The 24,940-nt window shown below is 40.8% G+C and overlaps 2 protein-coding genes across 2 annotated transcripts in view; both read right to left on the bottom strand.

Annotated features, from left to right (window-relative positions):
• LOC147638351 (uncharacterized) overlaps positions 1-15,624 on the bottom strand; it is a 34,892-nt gene extending 19,268 nt beyond the window's left edge. The window contains exons 1-3 of the mRNA XM_086796568.1: positions 14,836-15,624; positions 14,629-14,743; positions 14,349-14,535 (exon numbers count right to left, since the gene is read on the bottom strand). Coding sequence (XP_086652694.1) covers positions 14,349-14,535; positions 14,629-14,743; positions 14,836-15,542 — 1,009 coding nt within the window. The 5' untranslated portion in view covers positions 15,543-15,624. The remainder of the gene's footprint in view (positions 1-14,348; positions 14,536-14,628; positions 14,744-14,835) is intronic.
• LOC147638350 (uncharacterized) overlaps positions 1-24,940 on the bottom strand; it is a 232,323-nt gene that overhangs the window by 200,598 nt on the left and 6,785 nt on the right. The window lies entirely within an intron of this gene.

Genomic DNA, 24,940 nt, shown 5'->3' with positions numbered 1-24,940 from the left:
GGCCCTTGCTTGGTTTCAGGCACTAGAGGCTTCAGACAAATCTTCTTTACGAGTTTTGAAAGAGAGATTCATTGCTGCTTTTTCCTTGATGGGAATTCAACATGACACGGTAGCACACATCTACTCTTTCAAGCAAGGCGAGAATGAGAGTGTTAGAGACTGTGTAAATAGAATGAAGCAGTACATTAATCGTTGCCTAGAAGATGAGAAGCCCACCCAAAGTCGATTAATTTCTCTCTTCTTAAAAGGACTCAAAAATTCAACACTGCATACACATCTCTATGCAAAGAAGCATACAAATTTCAATGAGTGTTGCCATGATGCTATGGATTTCACCGATAACTTCAAATTCCAAGATGGTTCTGGCCCAGAGGTGAAACCTAGAGATCAGTGGGGTGATGACCAAAGTTCAGGGTCTAGCGCGCTAGTAAATCCAGACCAGATAGCTAACCTAGTACTAAGGAGATTGGGACAGACCTATCGTCCACCCATGCAGCCACAACAACAGCAGCAGAGAATGAGGAGTGTACTTCCTACAGGTCCTCATCTTTGTGGAGCATGTGGCGGTAACCATAAAACAGAGGAATGTAATACCTTTTCTCCTCTAGTCACAAACCAACCCACAAAAAAGTGGTGCCAAGCCTGTGCTTGGAACTTTACCCACACCACACAGGAATGTACTCGCATTGCAAGAATGAGACAGGAGCGTGAGCAGCCACCACGGGGTGGAGTGGCTCCACAAATGTATCAACAGTATACTAATTTTGAACGTAAGCCACCGATGGCACAAGAGCAAGCACGACCTGTTCTTGGTGCTCAACCTGCTCTCCTGGGACTGCTCCTGTGAGGGTTGTTGACTACGACAATTCAAATATGTGTAGAGACTTGGTAAACCCAGGCTATGTAGAGGAGGAATATGCATCATATTCATCCAAGGAAAATCTCTTTGAAAGTCCCGCATAATTCTTTGATGTTGCTAGGCGGCTACCAACCTAGGACTCCAGGCCCCTCAGGTCAATGGCAGCAAAGGAAAGTAGAAGCCAAACTAATGGGCCCCTGTTATGAGTGCGGAGAACCCCATTGGGCTCGTGATTGTCCACATCGCTCAAGGCAAGCAGCTCGATCCAATACAACAGTACCACAGTTTTCACCAATTGAAAGATATTGTCTAGGGTGTTGTGTAGAACACTTCCCAAAGGATTGTTTGCTGAAACCACATGAGGAAGGCACCTCTCAACCAAAGGTCTCACTCAACCTTGTAGGGGCAGTTCCATCACCACCATCTGAGAATGAGGATGTCGTGCCACTTAGAGTCATGACTAGATCACAGACACGAAATGCCGAAATACAGACTGATGAGACACCTCAAACTAGGGATGCAAAGGCAAATCTAGTGGACAATAGAAAAAAGACCACTAGGAGGAAGAAGAACCGAAACAAGCGAACTAAAAGTGCAGCCTCTAAACAAAACATGAGGGATAAAACTTTTACATCCCAAGAAGTGCATGAGGAACATCAACCTCAACCAGGACCTAGTGCCAAACAAGATGAGACTAGTATGACCGAGGATAGTTCTGGGGGTTCTGTTTTTGTGGATAAAGTGAATGAGACTTTAGATGCCATCATTGATGCTCATAGAAGTCGCATTGTAGCTTTATCTGAGCTACCCAAGAAGCTTCAAGAATACCCAAACCCTCGTGAGGAGAAGATCAATCTAGCTGTACATCAGCAACTCATTAGGGAAGCTCAGACAATACTTGAGGGACCACCACCACCTATTCCTCGGGGCCCAACCTCTATTAAGCCAACATTAGAAACCATACCAGAAGTGTCATCAAGTCAGGAAATGAAAAGTGAGCTCATTTCACAAGCTCATAGCGAAAGGTCTGCACCAATTGACACCCAATTGAAAGGAGGTATTCTGCCACCACCTAGCCTTGTCTTCCCATGCAATGATGAAGTTATTGATGCTAATGAGGACATGGCAAATGAGATGTGGGCCGCAGTTCATGAGAAAGTTCATGAGAACATGTCTTCTATTAGTTCGCCTCCATTCTCTGAGGTGATTTTACCAGGGGGCACGGAAAACAACTTTGGACGCCCAAGCATCCAGGAGGAAGTTCAAACAATTGTTTCTCCTAGAAGTAAGCACACAATGAAAACCTTACCATCATATCTGGGAGAATATGAGAACTGCTCTCAAACCTTGAGGATACCCTCCATGCATAAAAGGTTGACAAAAGGAGAAGGATATGAATACCGTGCAAGCTATTTTGTCAGCACCAGTGGCTTGTACCTTACCTTTGCTTGATTTGATAAAAATTCAACCTGAGTTGTGGAATGAAATTGCCACATGTTTGTCAGAGCAGGTATTGCTACAAAAGGGTCACCATGAGTGTACTATACACCCCGAAACAAAGCATGTTATGCCAGTTCCTATCAACAAAGTAGGAAAATTTTGTGAGGACGATCAAGGAAATGCTACCCTCCCATTAGAAGTGCGAAAAGTAGTTTCAACTGCAATACTTGATAGTGGTGCAGGAGTGGGCATTGTGACAAGGTCCATTTGGGAAAAGTGGGGCAAACCAGCTATTAGGAGTACCAAGATGCGCTTGCAGCTAGCAGATGGAAGCTTAGAACATCCCCTTGGGCTGCTTGAGAACATATTGGTCACCACATGTGGGATTGAATATGAGCACACCTTTGCAGTAGTGGATTTTGGAAAACATCCAAACTATGAAGTGATATTGGGTAGACCATTCATGCGACAATTTCAAATGATTCAAGATTGGGGATACAATTATTTGTACCTCCGACATGATTCTGTCATCACAAGGGTCAACCTAAGGAATCACTCATATCGTGATGTAACAAGGTCTTCTGCTTCATCTGAGGGCTCAAGAGTTACATTGTCAGACGGGCAAGAAGATCTGTGGATGTGTGGAGCCTCATGTAGGGATTTCAACACTGAGATACTTAAGGGTAATCGAAGTGTATCAGACGAGGCATACATTCCACAACCCTTCCCTGAGCATTTAATTGATCCATTAGAATGGAGTAATGTCCTTGCAACATTATCGACCTGTGCTTTACCTAAGCCAATTCAATTCTGTGACTCAGATGGATATGACATTATACCTATACGAATGGTACAACCACGTGCCCTTCTAGATGATTTGTACTATAGGGATACATCCACAACAGCTCTGCATGTCGAGGAAGTCTCAGTGGAGGATTTAACACTCGAGTCTGCTAATGATGCTGATAAGGAAGATGGCTGGGACTCTGATTTTGATAATAATGTGATAATCACTGAGGATGAGTTAGGAAAGGCACGCTTACTCTTGAGAGGAAGGGAGGTTCAAGTAGAGATCCCTCGAAGCCAACCTTAACGTAAATGCTGTAAGAGCCATAAGAGAATCAGTAGACAAGATGAGCGGGAACAACGTGAGAGACTACAAAAAGAAAAGGAGGAGTCTAAGAGTGAACACTCTCGACCACCACCTCACTTCTCAGGAAAGAATGAATATCTATACTATGTCCAAGCACAAGATAGTATCAAAGACCAAGTAAAACGATCAGATGGATTCCAAGCAGGAGAAAAGCTAAAAAATGTTAGCAAAAATCGTAAAAAAACGAAGAAACAAAAACCAAAACTCAAGTCTAAAACCGTTTCAAAAGAGAGTGTCGGAAGTGCAAAGACAACGGTTGAACAAAAAAATCCGATGCAAGATGGCAAAGGAGAGCTCAAAACGGCATGGTCTTCAATGAGTGAAGATTTAAGTGGACAAGAACAAGGTCTCAATGTTCCTCCCAATTTCACACAATACACTCTTCAAGATCAGAAGATTGTTCTTCAACAGCCCATGCGACAAAAACCAAGCATGCCAGGGGTTTCATATGATGGTCTAGAAGATGCAAAAAAGATTGATATTGCTAAGCCAGGAGAAGAGCCTCGCTATGTGTGGATTGCCACAGACTTGTCCTTAGATGAGGAGAAGTTATTAATGCAAACAATAAAGGAGTATCGCGATGTTTTTGCTTGGAGTTATAAAGACCTCAAAGGAGTTGATCCAAGCATATGTCAGCATACAATTCCACATTAGGAAGTGAATGGGGTCTTCTTGGGCCCTTTAATTTGCCCAAGCCTAATCAAGGTGATTAAGGAATAGCCAAATGGGGGGTTGCCATGTGGACTGAAATGTTGGGTTTGTAAGAGAGGTGTAAGAGTGGTCAAAGGGTGCACTTTTTTCCCCAAAAAGGGGAGAAGGCAATTTTACAATTTTCGGACCTCCATAACTTCTACATACAAGCTCCAATTTGAGCGGAGATTATAGATCCATGATCTACGCATCAAGAGCTTTCCATAGATATGTTACATGATATGGTTTTGTCCGCTAGATTTTAAATTCCATTTTCCCTCCAAAATTCAAATTCGAATAAAGTAGCCGTTTTGAAGCTTCTAGTTAGAAAACGTTTTTTCTTAAGAGAAAAGGTTTGACTCCTTAAACTGCCAAATAAAAGGGCCCAAGAAGCCTTCCATTGAGGTCCTAATGTTGCGAGAGGATGCAAAGCCCTCCAAGCAACGTCCTTATACTTACAATGAAAACTTCGCACGGAAGATAAAGGAAGAAATAGACAAGCTCTTAGAGACAGAATTTATCTATGAGATTGAACACACTGAATGGGTCTCCCCTATTGTAGTGGTGCCCAAGAAAAATGGAAAACTTCGAGTATGTGTAAACCTCAAAAAGGTAAATGCAGCTACTGTGCGTGATCATTACCCACTTTCAATCTCACGGATCATGTTCTGGAACGAGTTGCAGGGAAAAAGGCATATAGTTTCTTGGATGGATTCTCCGGTTACAATCAAGTGTCAATTGATCCAAAGGATCAACACAAGACAGCCTTTGCTACTAAAGATGGCATCTTTGCCTATCGTGTTATGCCATTTGGTCTAACAAATGCACCAGCAACCTTTCAGCGGTTAATGAGTCATGTATTCAAGGAGTACCTTAGGCGATTTCTTGAGATCTTCATGGATGATTTATGTGTTCATTCACAAGAGCGTGATGATCATATAGAACACCTCAAACTTGTGTTTCAAAAGTGTCAACTTTATCGTATATGCTTGAATCCTGACAAGTGCAAATTCATGGTAAGACAAGGGAAAATTTTGGGCCATATTGTTTCTCGCAATGGGATTTCAACAGATATGGATAAAATTGATGTCATTGTCTCATTACCTCGGCCTATCAACCCTAAAGGGGTACAAACATTCATGGGACATTGTGGCTATTACCGTAGATTCATCTACATGTACGTTGTCCTAGCCAGACCATTATATGCTCTTCTTGTAAAGTTTAATTGGACTGATGAGTGTGAGGAATCCTTTGAAAAGTTGAATCAAGCATTAGTGATGGCACCCATCTTACGGGCACCAGATTGGAACCAAATCTTTCATGTCCATATTGATGCTTCAAACTTTGCAATTGGATGTATTTTGGCTCAATCAGGAGAACATAATAAGGATTTCCCAATCTCATATGCTAGTCGACAGTTGAACAATGCTGAGAAGAATTACACCACAACAGAAAGAGAAGGTTTGTCCATGATATATGCAGTGAAAAAGTTTCTCCATTACCTTTTGGCAAACAAATTCATATTTTTTGTGGACCATCAAGCATTGCTATATTTGGTAAATAAGCCTTGTGCAAGTGGAACGATTGTGAGGTGGTTTATCATCCTTCTTGAGTTTGATTTTGAAGTGGCAGTTCGAAAAGGAACAACTCATCTTAGGGCAGATCATTTGTCTCGAATCACCTCTGGCGAAGCTCCTGTGGGTGTGGATGATGATATGTTAGATTCAACACTTTTCCTTGTAGAGACAGCTCCTAAATGGTCTGAATCCATTTTAGAAATTTTGACAAGTGGGCAGATACAACTAGCAGGTCCTAATGTGGACCTATGGCAACCATTCAAGTTAATCTCAGGGAGATTATATCGTCACGGTAATGATGGAGTGTTGCGGCTTATACCTCTAACCCGAACCAATATGAGGAAATCTTGGAATGGGCACATGCAGGTATCGATGGAATCCATGCATCAGCTACTACTTGTGTGCGACGTATATCTCAGGATGGACAATGGTGGCCTACCATGCATGTAGATGCTGAAACATTTGTTCGTAACTGTGCTTCATGTCAAATTCAACAGCCAATTCATAATGTCACATTATTCCAAATTTCAACTACACCAAGTTGGAGTAAGTATCTTGTGGACTATCTTCAGCATGGTCATATGGATCAAAAAATTCCTAAACATCAAAAGCATGCTATTAAAGTTGAAGCGGCAAACTATATGCTGATAGAGGGCCAACTCTACAAGAGGGGCAAGGATGGCAACTTACGCATGTGTGTATGTGAAGCTGACTACTTGAAAATCTTGACTCATGCACATGCAGGTGTTGGAGGTGGACACTTTTCGGGCAATACCACAGCTAAGTTGATTAGGTGGTCTGGGCTTTGGTGGCCAACCTTACAAATGGATGCCGAAGAATATGTAAAACGTTGTGACGATTGTCAAAGGACTAAACCTCCCATCACAAAGGACAATATGCCATTGCGGCCTATGTTAAGCACACGTGCTTTTGCAAAATGGGGTATTGATTTTGTCGGTCCCATTAAACCTCCAGCTCGTCACACGCATGCGGAATATATTATAGTCGCAACAGACTATTTGACCAAATGGGTAGAGGCAAAGGCTACAGTCAAAAAAGATTCTAGAACCACAGCCAAGTTCTTGTATGAGTACGTGTTTACACGCTATGGCTTACCTATTGAGATCGTTAGTGATCAAGGTGTGCACTTTGTGAATGAGGTCATAGAGTTTTTGCTTCAAGAATTTATGGTAATTCACAAGCGTTCTGCACCCTATCATCCCTAGACCAATGGACAAGCTGAGAGTACTAACAAGATTCTCTGCACAGCACTCACAAAGATTGTTGAGGGACATAGGACTGATTGGGAGCAAAAGTTACACTCAGTTCTTTGGGCATATAGGACAGCCTATAAAACATCTGTGGGCACAACCCCATTTGAGCTTGCTTTTGGGCTAGATGCAATTCTTCCCATTGAATTTCTTGTACCTACTCTACGAGTAGCTAAACAATTGGATTGGACTGGTCATGAGCTTTCACAATGCGTTGACGAATTGGAAAAGCTTGATGAGACCCGCTTATTGGCTGTAATGGGGATGTATGCTGAGAAGAGGAGACAGAAGCAATGGTATGATAGAAATGTAACAACTGGCCGATTCAAAAAAGGAGACCTTGTGCTCTTGTACACACTTAAGAAGCATAAGAGAAAGCTCAAGAAACGTGGCCTAGGACCATTTGTGATTAATGAGCTTACTCCAAGTGGTGCAGTGCGTTTAGAGACACTAGAAGGTGAGCAAATGCCTAACTTCATTAATGGAAGTCGTCTCAAGAAATACAATGAACCCCTAACTGAAGCCATGCTTCAACAGATGCATGCTGCACAAACACGGAAAGAAGCACTTGACCTACTTAAACATCAGGCTCAAGAGGAGGCTAAAGCTAGAGTTGCAAAAGCCAAGGAGCATCGCAAAGCTTCTATGTTAGCCATACAGTTGGCTACTGATGAACCATATGTCGATCCATTCAATATTCAAGTGTGCCTTCATCTTCATGAGACTACCTACTTTGTCTCTGCCTTAATTGACTCTGGTGCAGATTATAATGTTCTCTCGTTTGACACATGGATAGCCTTGGGTCAACCCACACTTGTACACATTCCTCTGGACCTACGAAGCTTCTCAGGGGAAGATAACCCTATAGAGGGAAAATGTGTCATTATGATGTCCATTCAGGATCACCAGATGTCAGTGCCCTTTTATGTGGCACGTAAGTCCAAGGCAGTAGTAGAGGCTGTTCTCGGTCGATCGTGGTTAAGTGCTACCAATTGCTCATTAGATTGGAAGAATAGACAATACAAGTTGCAAATTGATTCTGATTGCATCTTGGGATCTGCTACTCCACGAGCTGTATCGTGTCAAAAGGGTAATGTTTCTACCTTACACAACCCACTCTCAAAATCTGCTCTTGAAGCTCCAAAACAAATGATGTGGATAATTGATGAGTACTCAAGTGAGGGCCATGGCTGGCATGTTCCAACTACTCTAGTTGCTGCTCAAAGAAGGCCAGGCAAGAAGAAATTATCAATTTGGCTACCCAAAGATGCGTACAAACTTGTACCATCTAGGCCAGTTGCTAAGCCTCTTAAGAAGCACATCTTTTCCAAGCCTAAACCTCAGATTGTTACTCGATGGGTCCCAAAACATGTTCTTAAAGCACAAGGCTATTATGAGGGGGCAACAGCAATTTGGCTTCCAAAATGCCATGGTTTGCTAGGGGTAAAAGAGTGTTTCAGAAAGATTCCAAAAGCCACCCTTGATTTTCCATATCAGTGGGTGCAAAAGAAATCAACACAAACTCTTCAAGAAAGGATAGGTGGCTGTAATAGCACCTACAAATCTACTTGTGTTGATCTTCCTAAAACATGTATTGAAACACCGGTTGTCCCAATTTCTCCTTGTTACACCATTCCACCATCAACTTGTGTACCTAAGACAAGTCCAAATGAGTCTCATTTGAGCATAGATTCTAGCATTTCAATGCCTAAATCCTCTTATCTTGCTCAAATTCCAAGACAATTACTAAAATTCCCACCTCTTAAAAAGGATATACCTAAAACCAAAGATAAGGCATTAACACTACAATTGAAGCTCTTTGGTAGATCAATGTTTGAATAATGTGGTTCCTTATGCCTTTAGAAGATGTGTTCTTTTTGAGATAAATCTTGTTTTTTATTGGAATTGTAATGATGGATATGAGTGTTCTAAATTTCATTGTTCTACGTCTAGATAACTCCTGATGGATATTTGGCGAGATACATGTCCACCATGCATTGACCCTGATAGTACTCAACCTGATCATCGCGGGGGTTATAGTGCTCCTCCATTTCAAACACATTCTAGGTACTTCTATGCTCCCTTAGGTGAAAATTACTGTGGGCATCACTTTGTCACGTTATTCTATCAACAGCATCACCCATTTCCACATTGTCAAGAGTGTGCACGACTCGTATTAGGAGAAGCTTCACATATTTGTTGGATATGCCGCTCTTACTTTAGACGATATGGCACGGGCTTAATGAAGCAAATTGTGGGAATTACACCCCAACGCCATAATCTTCTTAATGTGAGAATACCAGAGAGAGGACCAAATCAACGTAGATTACCTGAGGAGGTTCAAGCACAACAATGGAGGGATACAAGCTTAAATGACTTGCAACCACCGATCTTGCAAGCCCTCCTTCCACAAGAGCATCTAACATGCCCCAACAGTCCACCTACCGTGCCCACAAATTAGGAAGGGGGGAGACATGCTACGCCTACAAAGACCAAGGAAGAGCAATCTGCACAAAATCAGCAATGCATCAATGCAAACGAACAACATCAACGGGCACTCCAACAGGTGTATTCAAATCTTAATCTTTTGTTCTTTATGTGCTTTTATCTTTTGGATATATGGTTTGCATGTTCACACAATGTTGGCTGGTTTAAGTTTTTGATTAGTTGTTAAAATATGGTGAGTGAATTCTAGATTCTTAGAGGACTTAGTAAAAGATATTTTTATTTAAAGACAGTGTAGGATATATACCAATGGAATATGCTAAGTTCTTATGCTTTCAAGGTATATTAGTTATCCCTAGTGGTAGCTATCTCTTAGATATGAGCTAGGTGCTAGGATTAATAAAAAAATTTATGAAAATATACCCTAAAAAAATATATACAAAGTGAATTGAGACATGATGTGTCTACAACCATGAGGAATGCTTGGTAGGACATGGGGTTGTCTTAGCACCTTGGGGCCGATGCCTTGGTTTCCATGGGGTGAACACTGACGTCTAAAAGCTTCAAAAAAAGACCTTCAAGGAATCTATCGTCTTGATAGATATTGGTAGTAGGACTCTGCAGTACATTATGGGCCCTCGAGACCGATGCCCTCATCTTCATGGGATACTCCTTATGTCATAAAAGAAAGAAAAAGGGTCTGTCGCCCTTGAGATACTTAGCGGCTTTTAGATTCTCTTGGCGGAGGTCTATTGGCCATTGATTGGGTCTCATTGGGATGGAACCTTAATCTTTATCACCTTCTACACACACATCCAAAAAAAAAAAAGAGTTCCAATCACCTTTGCTCATATTTAGGAGTAGGTTTGCCACTTAGGAATAACTTAAATACTTGTAGGACATTGAGAATACGGTCATAACCGGTGGTGTACAAGCACACTTGCCTTTGCATAGCACTATCTACCACTTAGTCTCACTTTGACTAGTCTTTACTCACCTATTTTAGTACTTTTTAAAACTTTAATCAGCCTTTCACTTGTATGCTCACATGTGAAATTGTCATTGCTGTTTTTTTCTTTTCTTTTTTTCAATAAAGACTTTACTTGTATCTATTGTTTTTTGTAGCTCTTGCTACTACCACGCTCGAGGATGTGCGCAAAATAGGAAGGGGGGAGTGTTGCATGACGAATGAAGATCAATGCAAGAATGCAACAAAAAAGACACTTAGGGCTCTTGTAAAGAGTTCCAAGTTGTAGATGAATGTGGGAGTGGGCTTGACAATAATCCCACATGGGAACTTTTGGGAGTTCTAGAGTTTTTGTATAAAAAGTGGCCCATTTGAGAGCTAAGGGGACTCTTTGGTCATTGGGTTGAGAGGCTCATAGAGAGAGCTTGCTCCATAGCTTCTTCTCATGTGCTCTCCCAAGGCTCTCCATCTCCATTCTTGCTTCAATCTTATACTCTCTATTCTCTACATTTTCAATTATTTAAGGTTATGGTCTACACACTTGCTAATCTAGATTTTTTAATGATGTTTTGATGCTAAAATCTTATTTGTGAATTGTAGAGTGCATGTGATGAAGCTTGTGCATGAAATGATGTGTAGTTGAGGCTTGTGTGATAGCTCTTTGCATGTTAGATTCTTGCATAAGTTGCATTTTTATGCTTAAGTGTAGCCTAATCTTGATGCTTTGATTATGTTAGATTGATTGCTTGAGTGTTGAAGAAGGATTGAGTAGGACCAGAAGTCATTAGTGTGTGGTTAACTAATCTTCTCCCATTCGGGATAGCCTCTATGCGCTAACCGGGTTGCATTCACGGATTGACAAAGTGTGTGGGTTGGAGTGTAGCCTCCACTATGCTATGATGTCCCAAACAATTGCCTTTATTTCCTTTGCCTTCCCCAGCTCTATTATGGTCAGATTTTCTCTTTGTTTGTTTGCTTGTGTTGTGTGTATTTGCAGGTCAAGTTCTTTACACAATCCCTTTCATTTTCTGGTATGGACCATAAACCCTTGCTGCTTATGTTATTTTTTCTCTTTTTTCCTTGCATACAAGAGACCCCAAGATGGGAGGTGGGGAGATAGGAATGTAGATACTCAGTGATTGGCTAGACTTGGCTATTCCTTCCCACGGCCATGCATCGCCATAGCCAAGGCCAGGCCCTTGTTTTGCTATGACCTAAGCTTGGCTATGCCTTGCCATGGCCATGCATCGCCATAGCCAAGCCTAGGCCAAGAAAATGGGCTTCCCTTACTTAAATTCAATCCATTATTCCTTACTTAAATTCAATCCATTATTTTTTGTTAAAATTATCATGAAAATTACTTTGATCCATAAGAAATTGAAGTACAATGAGGGTCATATAAAATTTATATAATTAAATTATTTTAAACTTATACAGGCCCTCTCAGAGACCAAGTGAATTTTCTATAGAAGATTGGAAGAAATTCAAACGTTAAAATGCAATTTGACAATATGGCCACATTCTAGACATATTTGTCTAACTTCTCACCATTAGATCTTCGATGATGAGCTTCACATTTGCCAAGATCTGGGATAGAAATTCACATGTTACTTTACAAAGTAGCAAAAAACTAGCTAAATAGCCATAAAATTCCCAATACATCAAGTTAGCTCTATGCAATGTGTTACATTCATGTCCGAATTGGGATTATCATTGGACTTGGGATGCAAAAGTACTAAGCATTGTATGTGTGATACATACACTACAGTAAAGAAAGTTGGAAAATGCAAATGCCAAAATTTTTGTGCAATAAAACAATCACTAAAATAAACTGGATTTCTGATTAGGGGGAGCCATTTGAACACCCACTATATGTATAATGTGCCCCAAACACCATGCCACTAAATTCCAAACATAACTACGAGAGATTGGACCTTTAAGTTGGGAAGATGCCTATTTTCAGGCTACTTTCACGGGGGTGCGTCTATTTAGCGAGCCAAGAGCAGTGAGCACAGAGCAGTGAGTAGAAATAAAGTCCTTGTGAAAGTGAGCAAGTAGGGGCATGGTATGATGTTAAGCGAGCATGTAATGTTAAAGAGAAGAGTGAAACCATAGTGCAACTCTATAATGAACAGAACAAAGAAGACTAAAAAAGTTTAAAAATGACTATTGCAAATAAAGCATTTTCAAATGAATGGTGCGGATATAAAAAATCACTACAAAACTCATACTACTTGGCTCGCTAAAAAGACGTTGAATTGGTCATTGAGCTACTAATAGAAACAAACTATTGTTTGCAACCACATGGAAACCACAGCGACCAGAGAGCATAGAAATCAAGCCATTAAGATGCACACCAATTTTAATAGCCATACCACTGACACAACAATATAATACTCTTTAGAAACCATAACCATAGGATTTAAAAATTTTATAATCCAAATAAAAATTGTCCAACAATCAGCTACATGCTATTGTAAAAAACATTCAGAAGCATAACATCCATCAAAAAATTACTTCCAATAGTCCCAAAAAAATGATTGTCTCAATTAAAAAAAAGACTATCTCTAATGGCATTCTGATGTAGACATGTGATCCTCATAACTGCAAGAGACACAAAGAAAAGAAAATAAGCTTTATCAATACAAAATTATTCTCTACTAACATATTTATCTTTTCAACATGCATACCTTTGCTGAGTATGGTTCTAACAGGTGATCATAGATCCGCTCATCCTTGTCTAACATTATGACATTGCGATCCATAAATGCTGCCACTAGCCCAAGAGTTCCAGTGCCAGCAAACAAATCCAAAATCGTGTCCCCAGGACGACTGAAGACGGAGACGATGTATTTGCTAAGCCGCTGACCTCTCTGACAACCGCCCCGCCATGGTCTACCCTTTCTCTTCACCAGATCCTCCGATGGCACTCTTGAAAATGCACACAAACCATTAACCATATGCCATAAAGATCACCGAAAATCATTTTAAATTCTATCTTGATTTGAATGCATACATACATGTCAAAGATAAGATCTTGCCCTACATCAAGATCATCACCTAGTGCCAAATCCCTTAGTTGATCCCCATGCATCACAAAGCTTGTAGCAGGAGATGTTGAGCGAACAAAAACAGCCAATATTAGACAAGTGACCTACAAGCAAAGACACATTGGTTGTTCATGCATTTTCACCTTAAATGGGACAAAGAAGATTTGCACAAATGACAGCCCCAAAGAGAACAACACTAATACCTGGGTAGTAATCATTTGCCCCATCTTCTTCCCAATAGGTGGAGTACACCTCACAACCTGTCTATGATAAATGCCAAACCCAACGCTCTGTGCAACCTGCTCAATGGTCACTCCTTCTTCCATAGTGTAAAGGCATGTAAAGAAGCCTCGATCCGAGAGACAAGAATCAACAACTTTAAAAGTAGAGTCATACATGCCATCCCCAATCTTATTCCAATATGGAACCTTGTTTGCAACACAACCTCCAATGATGATATTTGAGGGGAAGTCTGCAAATATCAACTCCACACAGTAATCGGACCCTCTACTCTTGACATTCCCTACTGTGCAAATAACATTCATAGCATCAAGCACTTGCTTTCCCAATGAGGATGCATCCTCCATGTTCACAAAAGTAGCTGCAAGGTCCTCAATACTGACATTGAAGGCATAAATGGTTCCTATAGACAGGTTTTTGACATTTAACACACATAGTCTCAAGTCAAAACAATTGGATCACGATAGAGATGAGGTAGGAAGCTCACATACCTGGAGCTTGCAATGTCGTGGTTATGATGTCAGTTGGTTGTATCCCGCCTGCACTACTATTGGATGTCTGTTGTTGACTTTGCTCCCTATTTGCTTCCATTGCTCGATTCACCTCCAATGCACGATTCACTATTTCCCTCCCTAAATTCACTGGCAATGACTTACGAAAAGAAGTCGATGCAATCGATGTTGCATGTGATGTGGATGTGGCCTCATTATGATCAATTTGCTGGCTACGAAGCTCCAATATAGACTTATGTTGGCGATACAGATCAAGCTCCTCCTCAGGCACATGGTTTCTTTCAAGGTCCAACCACCACGGGCAGAAACGAGACTCTATGCTTGACATGGCCTGTTCAATGACAAACATGGGTAAACATAACTCACCCTCAATATGAACATGTTTCTCAATCATGGATTCAAAATGACAAATTCAATCACTTACTCTTCCAAGCTTCAAATCGGCATACATATAAGATTGATTGTCAACACAAAGCCACACACTAGCGAGAGGGGGTAAAATATCCAATTGGTGCTCCTCAATTTCAGAAAGCAACCATCTGCAAGCCAAAGCACAAATGATAAAACAACACACAGAAAGAAGCATGCATGTTTTTTAACAAGGAATATCTGGGTTATGTTGGAGGAAAACCTATAAACGACTCGCCGTGTAGCACTTTGTAGGCCTGGTTGATGGTCAATATCATGGCTAAATTTTATGCCTCCTTCGTGCACTTTGAAAGCCCTTTTGAAGTACTTTCTTCTGCATAGAACAACAAAAGAGGTGAATCGGCTCTCACCTGGCAACCTGACTCGATCGGCATTTTTAATATCATTTTGGATTCTCAAACCCAGCTCTGTGATCTGAAGCCAGTAGGAGTACATGTGCAGCCATTCCCTAACCTTTGTCTTATCATTTGGCATACCCTCAAGTGATCGCACTGCAGCCTGAGAGTTGTCCAATAGCTTGACAATGTGAGCCTTATCTGTGTCTCTGATGCAAGCAGAACCTATCATATTGAGCTTTTCCTCTGTGGCCACATGATTGCTTGACGCGTGCCATGGGAGGGAGAGCACTGCACACCAAAAGGCCTCACCGTTGGAGGGATCAGCAATCCTTGCATATTTTGATGTTTTTCCTCTGTAGAGAACTTCTACCTTTCGAGTCACATTCTCCCTAGCAGACTCGGCAAGTGGTCCATTTGATGCCTCATCAATTTTTTGCTCCATCTCATCCTTGAACAAGAGCCAAGTCATAATCTGGATTGGCAAATGAAGCCAACTAGGCCTTCCTCTGGCAGATGCACTCTGCATCTCTCTCTCAACCCATAGCTTGTCCTCATTGTCCAAATGTGCCATGAGAGTTGTTAGGTCGGACTCTCCCAATCTTCTTAGTTGAAATAGACGATCACCAAATGTGGTTGGCACAAATGCATAATCATGCGTCCTACAAAACAAAGAAGAAATATGTTAATATTCTTGAGTACAAACAACTTACTTGACATAGAAGGAGACTCTGATGACAAATTAACTTACTTGTTTAACCTGGACAATGAAAACAAAAGCTCACCCACATCCCTCCGCTCGAACACATAAAATTTACAGAGAACACAACAATGCATGGACAAATCCCCTTGAAACCCTGTAATAAAACACAAAATTAGGAAGGACAAAGAAGCATAAGAAACTATAACATCCCAATGAGAACTCACCTGTAGAAATGCAGTCCATCCAAGCATTGTGTCGATTATTACCATCAAGAATATGCACCATTTTTCGGCTCAAGTACGGACCCCACTCGGGGTCAAGTGCAGAGTTTCCTCAAATTGTTGATTCACAGTCCTCCAATGCTCATCCCAAGATTCCTCCCTCTCTTGTGTCAATGGTGTCTCCTCCCCTTCCAAGTCCATAATTGATACTGTGAAAGCTCCCATGCTCTCAATGTACCCACCTAGTTTTTTGAAGCTTCGAGTAAGAGATTTATCTGTTGAGGGAGAAACCTTTCGGATTGCCTCCGTCTGGATCATCCTACAGAGAGGAACACGTGGAGGTGGAGACCTAAATTTGACTCCTATCCTATCTAAAAAGGCTTGTGGAGTAGATGTCTCTAGAATCTTCCCAAAAATATCAACCTTATTTTTTTTCTGCTTGCTTCCTTCAGTTTGGGTTGTGACAACTGTTTCTTCTTGATCCTCTAGTGGATGTGTGTTCTCTTCCCCCTCTATCTCTCTCCCAGTATCCTCAGTATTCTCACCTTCATCCTCATTATCACCACCTTGAGTATTCTCACCCTCATTTTGATCACCTTTATTTTCCTCAATTGCCCCCACTACATTTTGTCCATCCTCCTTATTTCTTTCATCACTATGTAGATGCTGCCTATCCATATCCACCTCCAGGTTAGTGTCATCTATGATATGTACCGCATGCTCCGTAGTAGTAGGGTTTGAGGAGGCGGCTTGCTCCAAAGTGCTAGAAAAATCAGCTTGCCTCCTTGTGTGTCTCGATGAGCTCTCACCTGGGCCAACCTGCACACTCTTTTTCCGCTTAGCAAGAGGTAACTCATCCATTTTTGCACAACAAGAACCTTTCAAGCAAGATGCTCTAGTGAAATGACTCGAACTCATTTGAAAACCAGATAGCCATGCAAAAATACAAGAACAAATCTTCAAATAGTATTGTACTCGTATTGTATAATTAATTGATTATTTTAACAGCAAATTCAGTAATACGACACAAACTTAAAGAAAAGGTGGCACATTCACTAAAGAGATTAAATTCAGTACTGCAACACAATCATCAAACAAAGGTGGCACATTCACTATCCAACAAAACGGCCAACTCATTATAACGAACAGAATATCTTTGAGATTATCATATGGAGTGCTTTGGCCCAAATTCCAAGGCATTCAAAGCCGTATTGAATATTTTAAAAAAATCTCCATTGGAAAATATTTACGAAGCCCTTTTCAGGTGTTCAATTCAAGGCATTCAAATTTATTGGAAAATATATAAAGATTCGGTAGCCCAAATCTGAAGGCATTCAATATTGAGTACTAATGAACTTTGGAAGTGATATTTCGCAATCCAACACTTTTTTAAGGACAAACTTTTTTCTTTTTGTGCTATTGTTCTTTAGATGCACATGTTTGCTGGTCTCCTCTCTCGACTGTGTGAGCCGTTTCTCAACCAAGAAGACATCAAATGTGAGTTTTTTGAGCTTCTTGTATATACACAAATTCTGCATAATATAGACAGTAGTAAGAGAGACAGTCTATGCAATGTGTTTGAGACAGCACCATATAGATAGCATGTTCTTACACTACTCTCTCCAAATTTCTGCCGCCGGGGGGATCCAAGGGGGGCCGGCGGCAGAAATCGTGATGATTTTGTCACTGCTCGGCAGCAAAACATCCTATTATTTTGTGCGCTGAGCGCACAAATTAATTCAAGAAAAATAGCAAGAGGTAACGCCGCACATCTCATACTGTGTGTGGAGTGTGGCAGCAGCAAAACATCCTATTATTTTGTGCGCTGAGCGCACAAATTCATTCATCTATGAATAGCAAGAAGTAACGCCGCACATCTCATACTACTGTGTGTGGAGTGTGGCGGCAGCAAAACATCCTATTATTTTGTGCGCTGAGCGCACAAATTCATTCAGGCAAAATAGCACAAATTCATGGATGATGATACCTTTCTGTGTCTCTTTGTTTGGGAGAAAGATTGGAGTGGGGAGAGGGCCCTGTGCATGAGATCAGCGTTTCTTTGCTGGGGAGACGTATGATGCTTCATGATCGCTTCTCTGCGTGTGTGTTCGAGGGAAGATGCTTCTGTGTGGAGGACGACTAAAAGCGTTAAGTAATTGCTTCATAAGAAGTAGCCGACTACTAAAAACCCTAAGTTAGGCACTGGACAAATTTTTTTATCCTAACACTAATGAATTTCAACACTACAATTTAAGGGTTTGGTCAATATTTTTCCGATTTATTTAAATCTATACCACAGTTATGCTATGGTATCCAACTGGTAGAGTTTTTGAAATCTAACAGGAGATTATGAAAAAGCGCAAGAACTAACACAAAGCAAATATGTGTGTGTGTGTGTGTGTGTGTGTGCGTGTGTGTGTGTATACATACACACACGTGTACACACAAACATATATACATATATACATGTACTCTTTTTGATACCCTTCATTATGACTATTTTTGTAATAAATATTTTTATTTGCTTCTACCCATAGTCTTAAAATGATCCTGGTAAAATTGTATTATGGCTAGTATATGCTATTGATTAGAGCAAGAACATCTAGTATTAAAATATTTTTGGCTAATATTCAATGTAAATTCCTTAATTGTTGTTGTGATTGCATTATGCAGGGAGGCTCGTGTTTTCCTCCATTCTACAATGGGTGCATGCATCCGAGTCCCCTTCTTGAATGGAAAATGTCTTGTGTCAATCAACATGATCCGGGGGAAGCTTGGAACTATTGGTGGGATAAATGTGGAGGCCTTACTTGAAATTGGAGGAGAGTATGAGCCCATTTGTCCTTTACACTTGTATGCAGGGATTGGAGACGAGGCATATTTTATCTTGGAGCATTCATTGTCCTCTGTATATATTGCCAAATCAGAGAATTATTTTGAGACCCCAGAACAAGGCCCCTCAACTATATTTCCTCCCGGTTCTCGAAAGAGTACTCCAATGTAAGTGGCATTAACTTTGACTTTGACATTTTCTGTTTTGCATTGCGCATTGAATTAGAGAGCATTGTGCTTTACAGTGACTTGGACACTGAAGAGATAGAAGAAATCAATGTCCAAGCACATGGGTCATTGCAAGAGGAGATAGAGGTCTCTCCTGTGGAAAAGTGCTTTCAACATTTGGAAGAGGAAGATGTTCAGTTTGATACTGCGGTCTCTTGCTTTCAAATAATCCGCATGTTACCTCCTACTGATGTCTTGCACACTTTAATCCATGATTGTGATTACAAAGGCAAGGTAAAAGAGCTTCCCAAGGTGTACCCAGAGTTCAGTACATATGAGCTTGAAGGTGGGAAAGGTATGGAAGGGATGGAGCAAAAATACGAGGGCAACATTTGGACAAAGCCACAAACGCAAACTAGGGCCAATAAAACTTTTGTTCTTAGGAAGAGCTTCTGCGGGGGAACCTTCCAGTGCATGAATGAGCACTGCTCCTTTAGGACACGTATGAATCAACCAAACAAACTCCATTGGAATGGGCAGCTGATAAAATCTCCAAAATATGGGAATTTAGCAATTGGGAGTTTCGGGAACCTTGAGTGTTTTTTCTGCAAGCATGTGCCAATGTGTCTTAAAGAATGTCCTGCCTGTGTGTATTATTTTATGCCAAAAGAATCAATGCATAGCAGACTATTTATTCATTATGGCAAACATACACACATGGTTTCCAAGGGAATGTGCCGAGCATCGATACGAAATATCAAGGCCTTTGTAGCACGTGCAGTGGGCATCGACCACAACGCTGGGCCCAGAAAGGTACAAATGATTGTGGCAAGGGAGGTGGTTCTAAGAGCATTCACTGATGATGACAAGGCACAGGGAGAACTCATGACAGAGAGGGAGCTACAGGAGATGTCGCAAGAGTTGCAAAGTTTGATAAATGTCAAAAAGTACGTAGGAAGTGCAATTTAGCAAAGAATAGTATGCAATTATCATCTTTAATACACTAAGTATGCTTTATGAATGCAAGGTAAAGCAGATGGTAATGCAAACACGAAAAACAACACGGCCTCTGGGTGAAGGATATGAAGCCATTCTTAATCTAAAAAGAACATGCCATTTTGAGTTCTTCCATGGTTCTCGATTTCCATTGCAAGCCACCACTACTACTGAGCGTTGCTTTATCTTTAAGATGTCTACTACTGGACCTGGTTCTGGGATTGACATTGTTCGGCGAATGGACAAGGATGGTAATGGGGATCTTAATCAAGCATGGGTCTGCTTTGATCATGTGCATCGAGTGGATACTGGATGGCATACAATGGGAGCACATGTTTATGACCACATGTAAGTTACAAGCGGTAGAGAGCATTGCTTAATTTGTGTCTTTAATATAACTCTGTTTCCATTTGTGGCATGCAGGATTGGTGAGCTATTGACAATAGCAACTTGTGAATTTAGAGAAGAGGATGAGGATGCTCAAGTCATGTTTTGGGAAAATATGAATTTGGTAATGGTGGAGCACACAGGGAAGGTAGCAAATTTTTTTGGGTTTATGGCGGATGAGGCTGGCGCTAACTGGAATGCAGTAAGACGTGTCTTCAACGACGGAAAGGAGATGATTGAAAGGGAAAGGTCATGTTTATGGCATTGGGAAGACAACCTTCGTGTCCACACGCAGAGGTACATCTATAGCCCACATCAAGAAAAGCACAGGGAGATGTGTGAGAAGTGGAGGACTGCCCCAAACAAAGAAAGTGCCCTTCAGCAATTTCGCAGGATACGAGCATGGTGGGCAACTGGCAAGGCAGCTGATAGAAACATCCCTAAGCTTCTTAGCTGGTTGAGTTGGTGGCACTATAGGGTTAGTCGATGGGGTCATTTCATTTTAAAGGTAATGTTTGTAAGAGATTATTCATTGTATTATTGTGTGCCTCCTACTTATGTGCACTGCATTGTTTTTAATCAATTTCTACCACTCTCTTGTAGGATGGAGAGCCTATTGTCAATGCTCTTGTCCCAAGGACAAATATGTCAGAGACCAAGCATGCAAGCTGGTTGGCAGGGGAGGGGTATAGGCAAAAGATTAGTCTTTATGATGCTTGTGTGACAGATCTAATCAATGCTTACTTCCAATGTGCCAGACAACTGGCTTTCTTGGAAGGAAAATACACAGGTTGTGGGCCTACATTGGAGCTTTTGGTTGAGAGAGCTCTTTCTCGACAGAAAGCAAGTCCATCCCCAATAGCTACCTCACGAGCAGTGGATGATGCAGTGGCGGGGACCCCTATGTTTTCAAATAGGGTAAAATTCAAGGGTGAGAATAAAACTATTCGAGCCAAAAGGCCACTACACGACTCGACAGAAGAAAACTTTGGCAACTCTAGCCATAGGCCTGAGTTTAACTATGTGACAAGAGAGAGGTTAGAGCTTGCAATAGAGGTCGATGAGCAATGCAAAGTTTTAGAGAGCCTTGAAAGTGATGTGCATGATACAAAGTGGGCCTTGCGGAGGATACCAACAGTGAATCGAGTTGAGTGCAACCACTGGGCATCAGGGAAAAAGTGTAGCTCAAGGTTGCGAGGGGGTGATGTCAGTCCTTGTTTTTGGAGTGATTGTCAACTATCCTCCTGGAAAAAGGAGAAGTATTGCTATTTTTGTAATACAGATGTTAGGCACACTTGGAAAATTACAAAGACAATATTACATCCACCAGAGGATGTCCCTTGTGTTTGGCCCATTGCTAAAGGTACCAAGTTACAAGTGAAAGAAGCCTGCAAGCTTATTAGAGCAGGATATGACATTGGTATTCCTCTTGAGTTTTTTCTAGAAAAGGAGCTTGCAAAAGGCACTAGCGAGACAAACAAGGAGGTGAAACAATTTCCATATCGACGAGGAATTTCAAAGGCTGCATTTGGTCAAATCACTGCAGCCTTAGATATGCATGCAGAAGTTGTAGGCAGCCATATACATATAGAAGGGGTAAAGGAAACATTTAGTATTAATCCATTGACCAATGGGAGCCAAGACACATCTCTGATAGAGGTCACTATTCAGAAGAATCCAATGTGTTCATGTGTGGAGTTCAGAGATAGAGTGGCCAAGAAAAGACCATATCTTGCATGCAAGCACATATACTTTGTGTTCTTAATGATTCTTGGACAGGATGTGAACAACAATATGCATATTCATCAAGTTTGTATTTCTGAGAGAATTGTAAAAGACATGCTAACTAAGTCTATTAGAAGTCATCCTCAACAGCTTTAGGAACCTGCAACCCACTTTAGTTGAAATATGTATGGGGGTCATGTCATACCAGCTGAACCGTAGTACTTGTTTTGGAAATGTTTTGGTTATTTTATAAATTTTCCTGTCTATTGTCTTTTGTTTGCTAATGGCTCTCCAACATTGTGAATACTATAGATTCAATATCTTTTTAGCGAGCCAAGCAATATGGGTTTAATAGTGATTTTTTGTATCTGCACCATTGGTTCGAAAAAAAAATTATTGCAATGGTCATTTTAGAACATTTCATGTCTTCTTTGTTTGATTGCTACAGAATTGCACTGAGGTTCCACTCTTCTCTTTAACATTTCATGCTCGCTTAACATCATACCATGCCCCTACCTGCTCACTTTCACAAGAACATGAGCTCTACTCATTGCTTTGTGCTCGCTGCTCTTGGCTCGCTTTTTGACCACCCCCCTTTCACGGCGCCCAACTATCAAAAGTGGTGAACCTTATCTTGCAACCACCCATTATCAACTTGGTACTTGACAAAGAATATTACATGTGGAGAACAAAGCTCTACATGATGAGGCTGAAGCTCAAAGGCTACGTGTGAAGAAGGAAAGAAGCATGTAGATTTGTGGGTTAAAGGAGGTTTTTACCCGCTTGACCCATCAACTCGCAAGCCTCAATCATTTAGAACTTTGCATGATTGTGTTCGATTCATTGGGGGGATGGTAGATTTGGATATTTCTCAAGATTGAATAATCAAGCTACTATTTTCCATTATTAACACACAAATATGGCTGAAACTATGCTTGGTGTGTACAAGCAATCTGTGTAAGGACTAGAAGACCTCGTGATCTCACAAACTCAACATGTAAATGAGTTGGAAAGGCTACTTCAGTCAACTCCTCAGGAAGAGGTAACAAAGCTTAGACAAACTAACCAAAAATTGGAGGAACGTGCACTCCAAAACCCAACTAAAAAAAGCACTCCTTTTGGGTTAAGAGTGAGATCTAGACAATTTAAAAGTGTTACATGCCTAGCCACACATGGGGGTGCTAAGAAGAAACGGATGCAGCTTGCTCAAACCTACATGAATAGTGAGGGAGGTTTCTGCTTCGATAATCCTATAGATAGAATTTTTATGATCAAGTCTTCTAACATGATTGAAATGTTCAAGCTCTCGTAGTGTGCAATGCTTCAAAGGAAGGTAGTCAAGGAAGTTTGCAATGACTTTCGTGACTTGGTCTAGCCTGATGAGGTGGTCAAGGCATGTGACAAGGTTTCAATAAGCAGAAAGGGATAAAGAGCCATATCAAAGCTACTCATCCAAGGTACGAAGCCTCATCATCTTTGTATGTTCGGCTTACCCCGACTACATACCATAACAATGGCACGGCACGAATAAAATTTGGCTATTCCAGGGTTCATAGGTGAATACAAACACGTTGATGGTGTAATGATTGTAGAAAAGCCCAAAAAAAAATCACTATTCAAGAACGGCATGTATGATAACATAATTTACAGATGTTAGAAGGGTCCCATCAGCCATGGTGAAGTTCTATCATTAAACAATAAAAGACTGTGAGGGTAGTCTTATTTTTGTTATCAAGCGTGATGAGGCACAAATTCTCAAACATCAAAAAAATGGAAAGAATCAGTATAGGTCTCATGAACAAATCTTTAAACTATGCCCAAGGTAAGGAAGACCAGCCATTACATCGCATAGTTAGAGATGGAACTATCGTACATAGGGGTAGCTACTCTGCAGTGCCATATGAGAGTCATGATACTCTCAAATGGTTGTTTTGGCACACAGAAATTCCAAGTGTGATTAATACTCATAATAAAGGAGAGATGCTTGTGGTGGATGGGGTAAGAAACTTTACATTTGAGTGGCACATGAGTGCTGACTTGAAAGCATTGAAGTGCATGTATGGGGTCTATGGTGGTCCTAGATGTGCAAACCCATGTCTCTATTGCATGGCAGGAATGAATAGTCTGGATTGGTACAACCCTACAATGGATTGTATGAAGCCTCCATCTAGAGACAAGATAAAGCAAGTAATTGGTGATAAATACCAGACCAAGGCTAAAGGAAAAACAAAGATGAAGAAGGAAAGTCAACAAAAATAGCCGAATTCAAGGGTGAACCATGTATTGTGCCTAAGGATCCCAATTGGCATTCCATACTTCCTATAAAGCTAGAGAGAGTTCACATTTGTACTTTACATGCAAAAATTAGAGAACATGATAAGCTATTAAAGCTTCATCTTGACTATGCTCATTCCATTTTGCCATCACAGCTATCAGATGCATGTTTAGATCAATGTGAGATTTTACTCTCTAACATGGGCTTTTGTAGTGGACATGTGCAACTTAAAAAGGATGGCAAGAAATCAAGTACCATTGGTGATGTTATGTCAAATGTGTTAATGAGAGGAGCCAAAGCTAGAAGGTTCTTGTCAAACTATGAAAACAATCAAGTTGGAACAATATGGGAATGTTGGAAATCTCTATGTGAGCACACAACTAACCAAGCTAGTGATCTAAGGAAGACAAAGCTTTGTATGAGGGTCTGGATAGAGCTTAATAATTTTATAAAACTCTTATCAAACTATGAAAACAAACAAGTTGGAACAATATGGGAATGTTGGAAATCTCTATGTGAGCACACAACTAACCAAGCTAGTGATCTAAGGAAGATAAAGCTTTGTATGAGAGTCTGGATAGAGCTTAATAGTTTTATAAAACTCTTACATAAGCAAACAACTGAAGGCGATTACACAAGTCAGTTTGAAATAGCAATCAAGACAC

This window comes from Cibotium barometz, chromosome 5, assembly GCF_041138505.1.
Source record: "Cibotium barometz isolate CiBa-2024 chromosome 5, ASM4113850v1, whole genome shotgun sequence".
Taxonomy (NCBI): Eukaryota; Viridiplantae; Streptophyta; class Polypodiopsida; order Cyatheales; family Cibotiaceae; genus Cibotium; species Cibotium barometz.
This window is presented reverse-complemented; position numbering and strand designations above follow the sequence as displayed.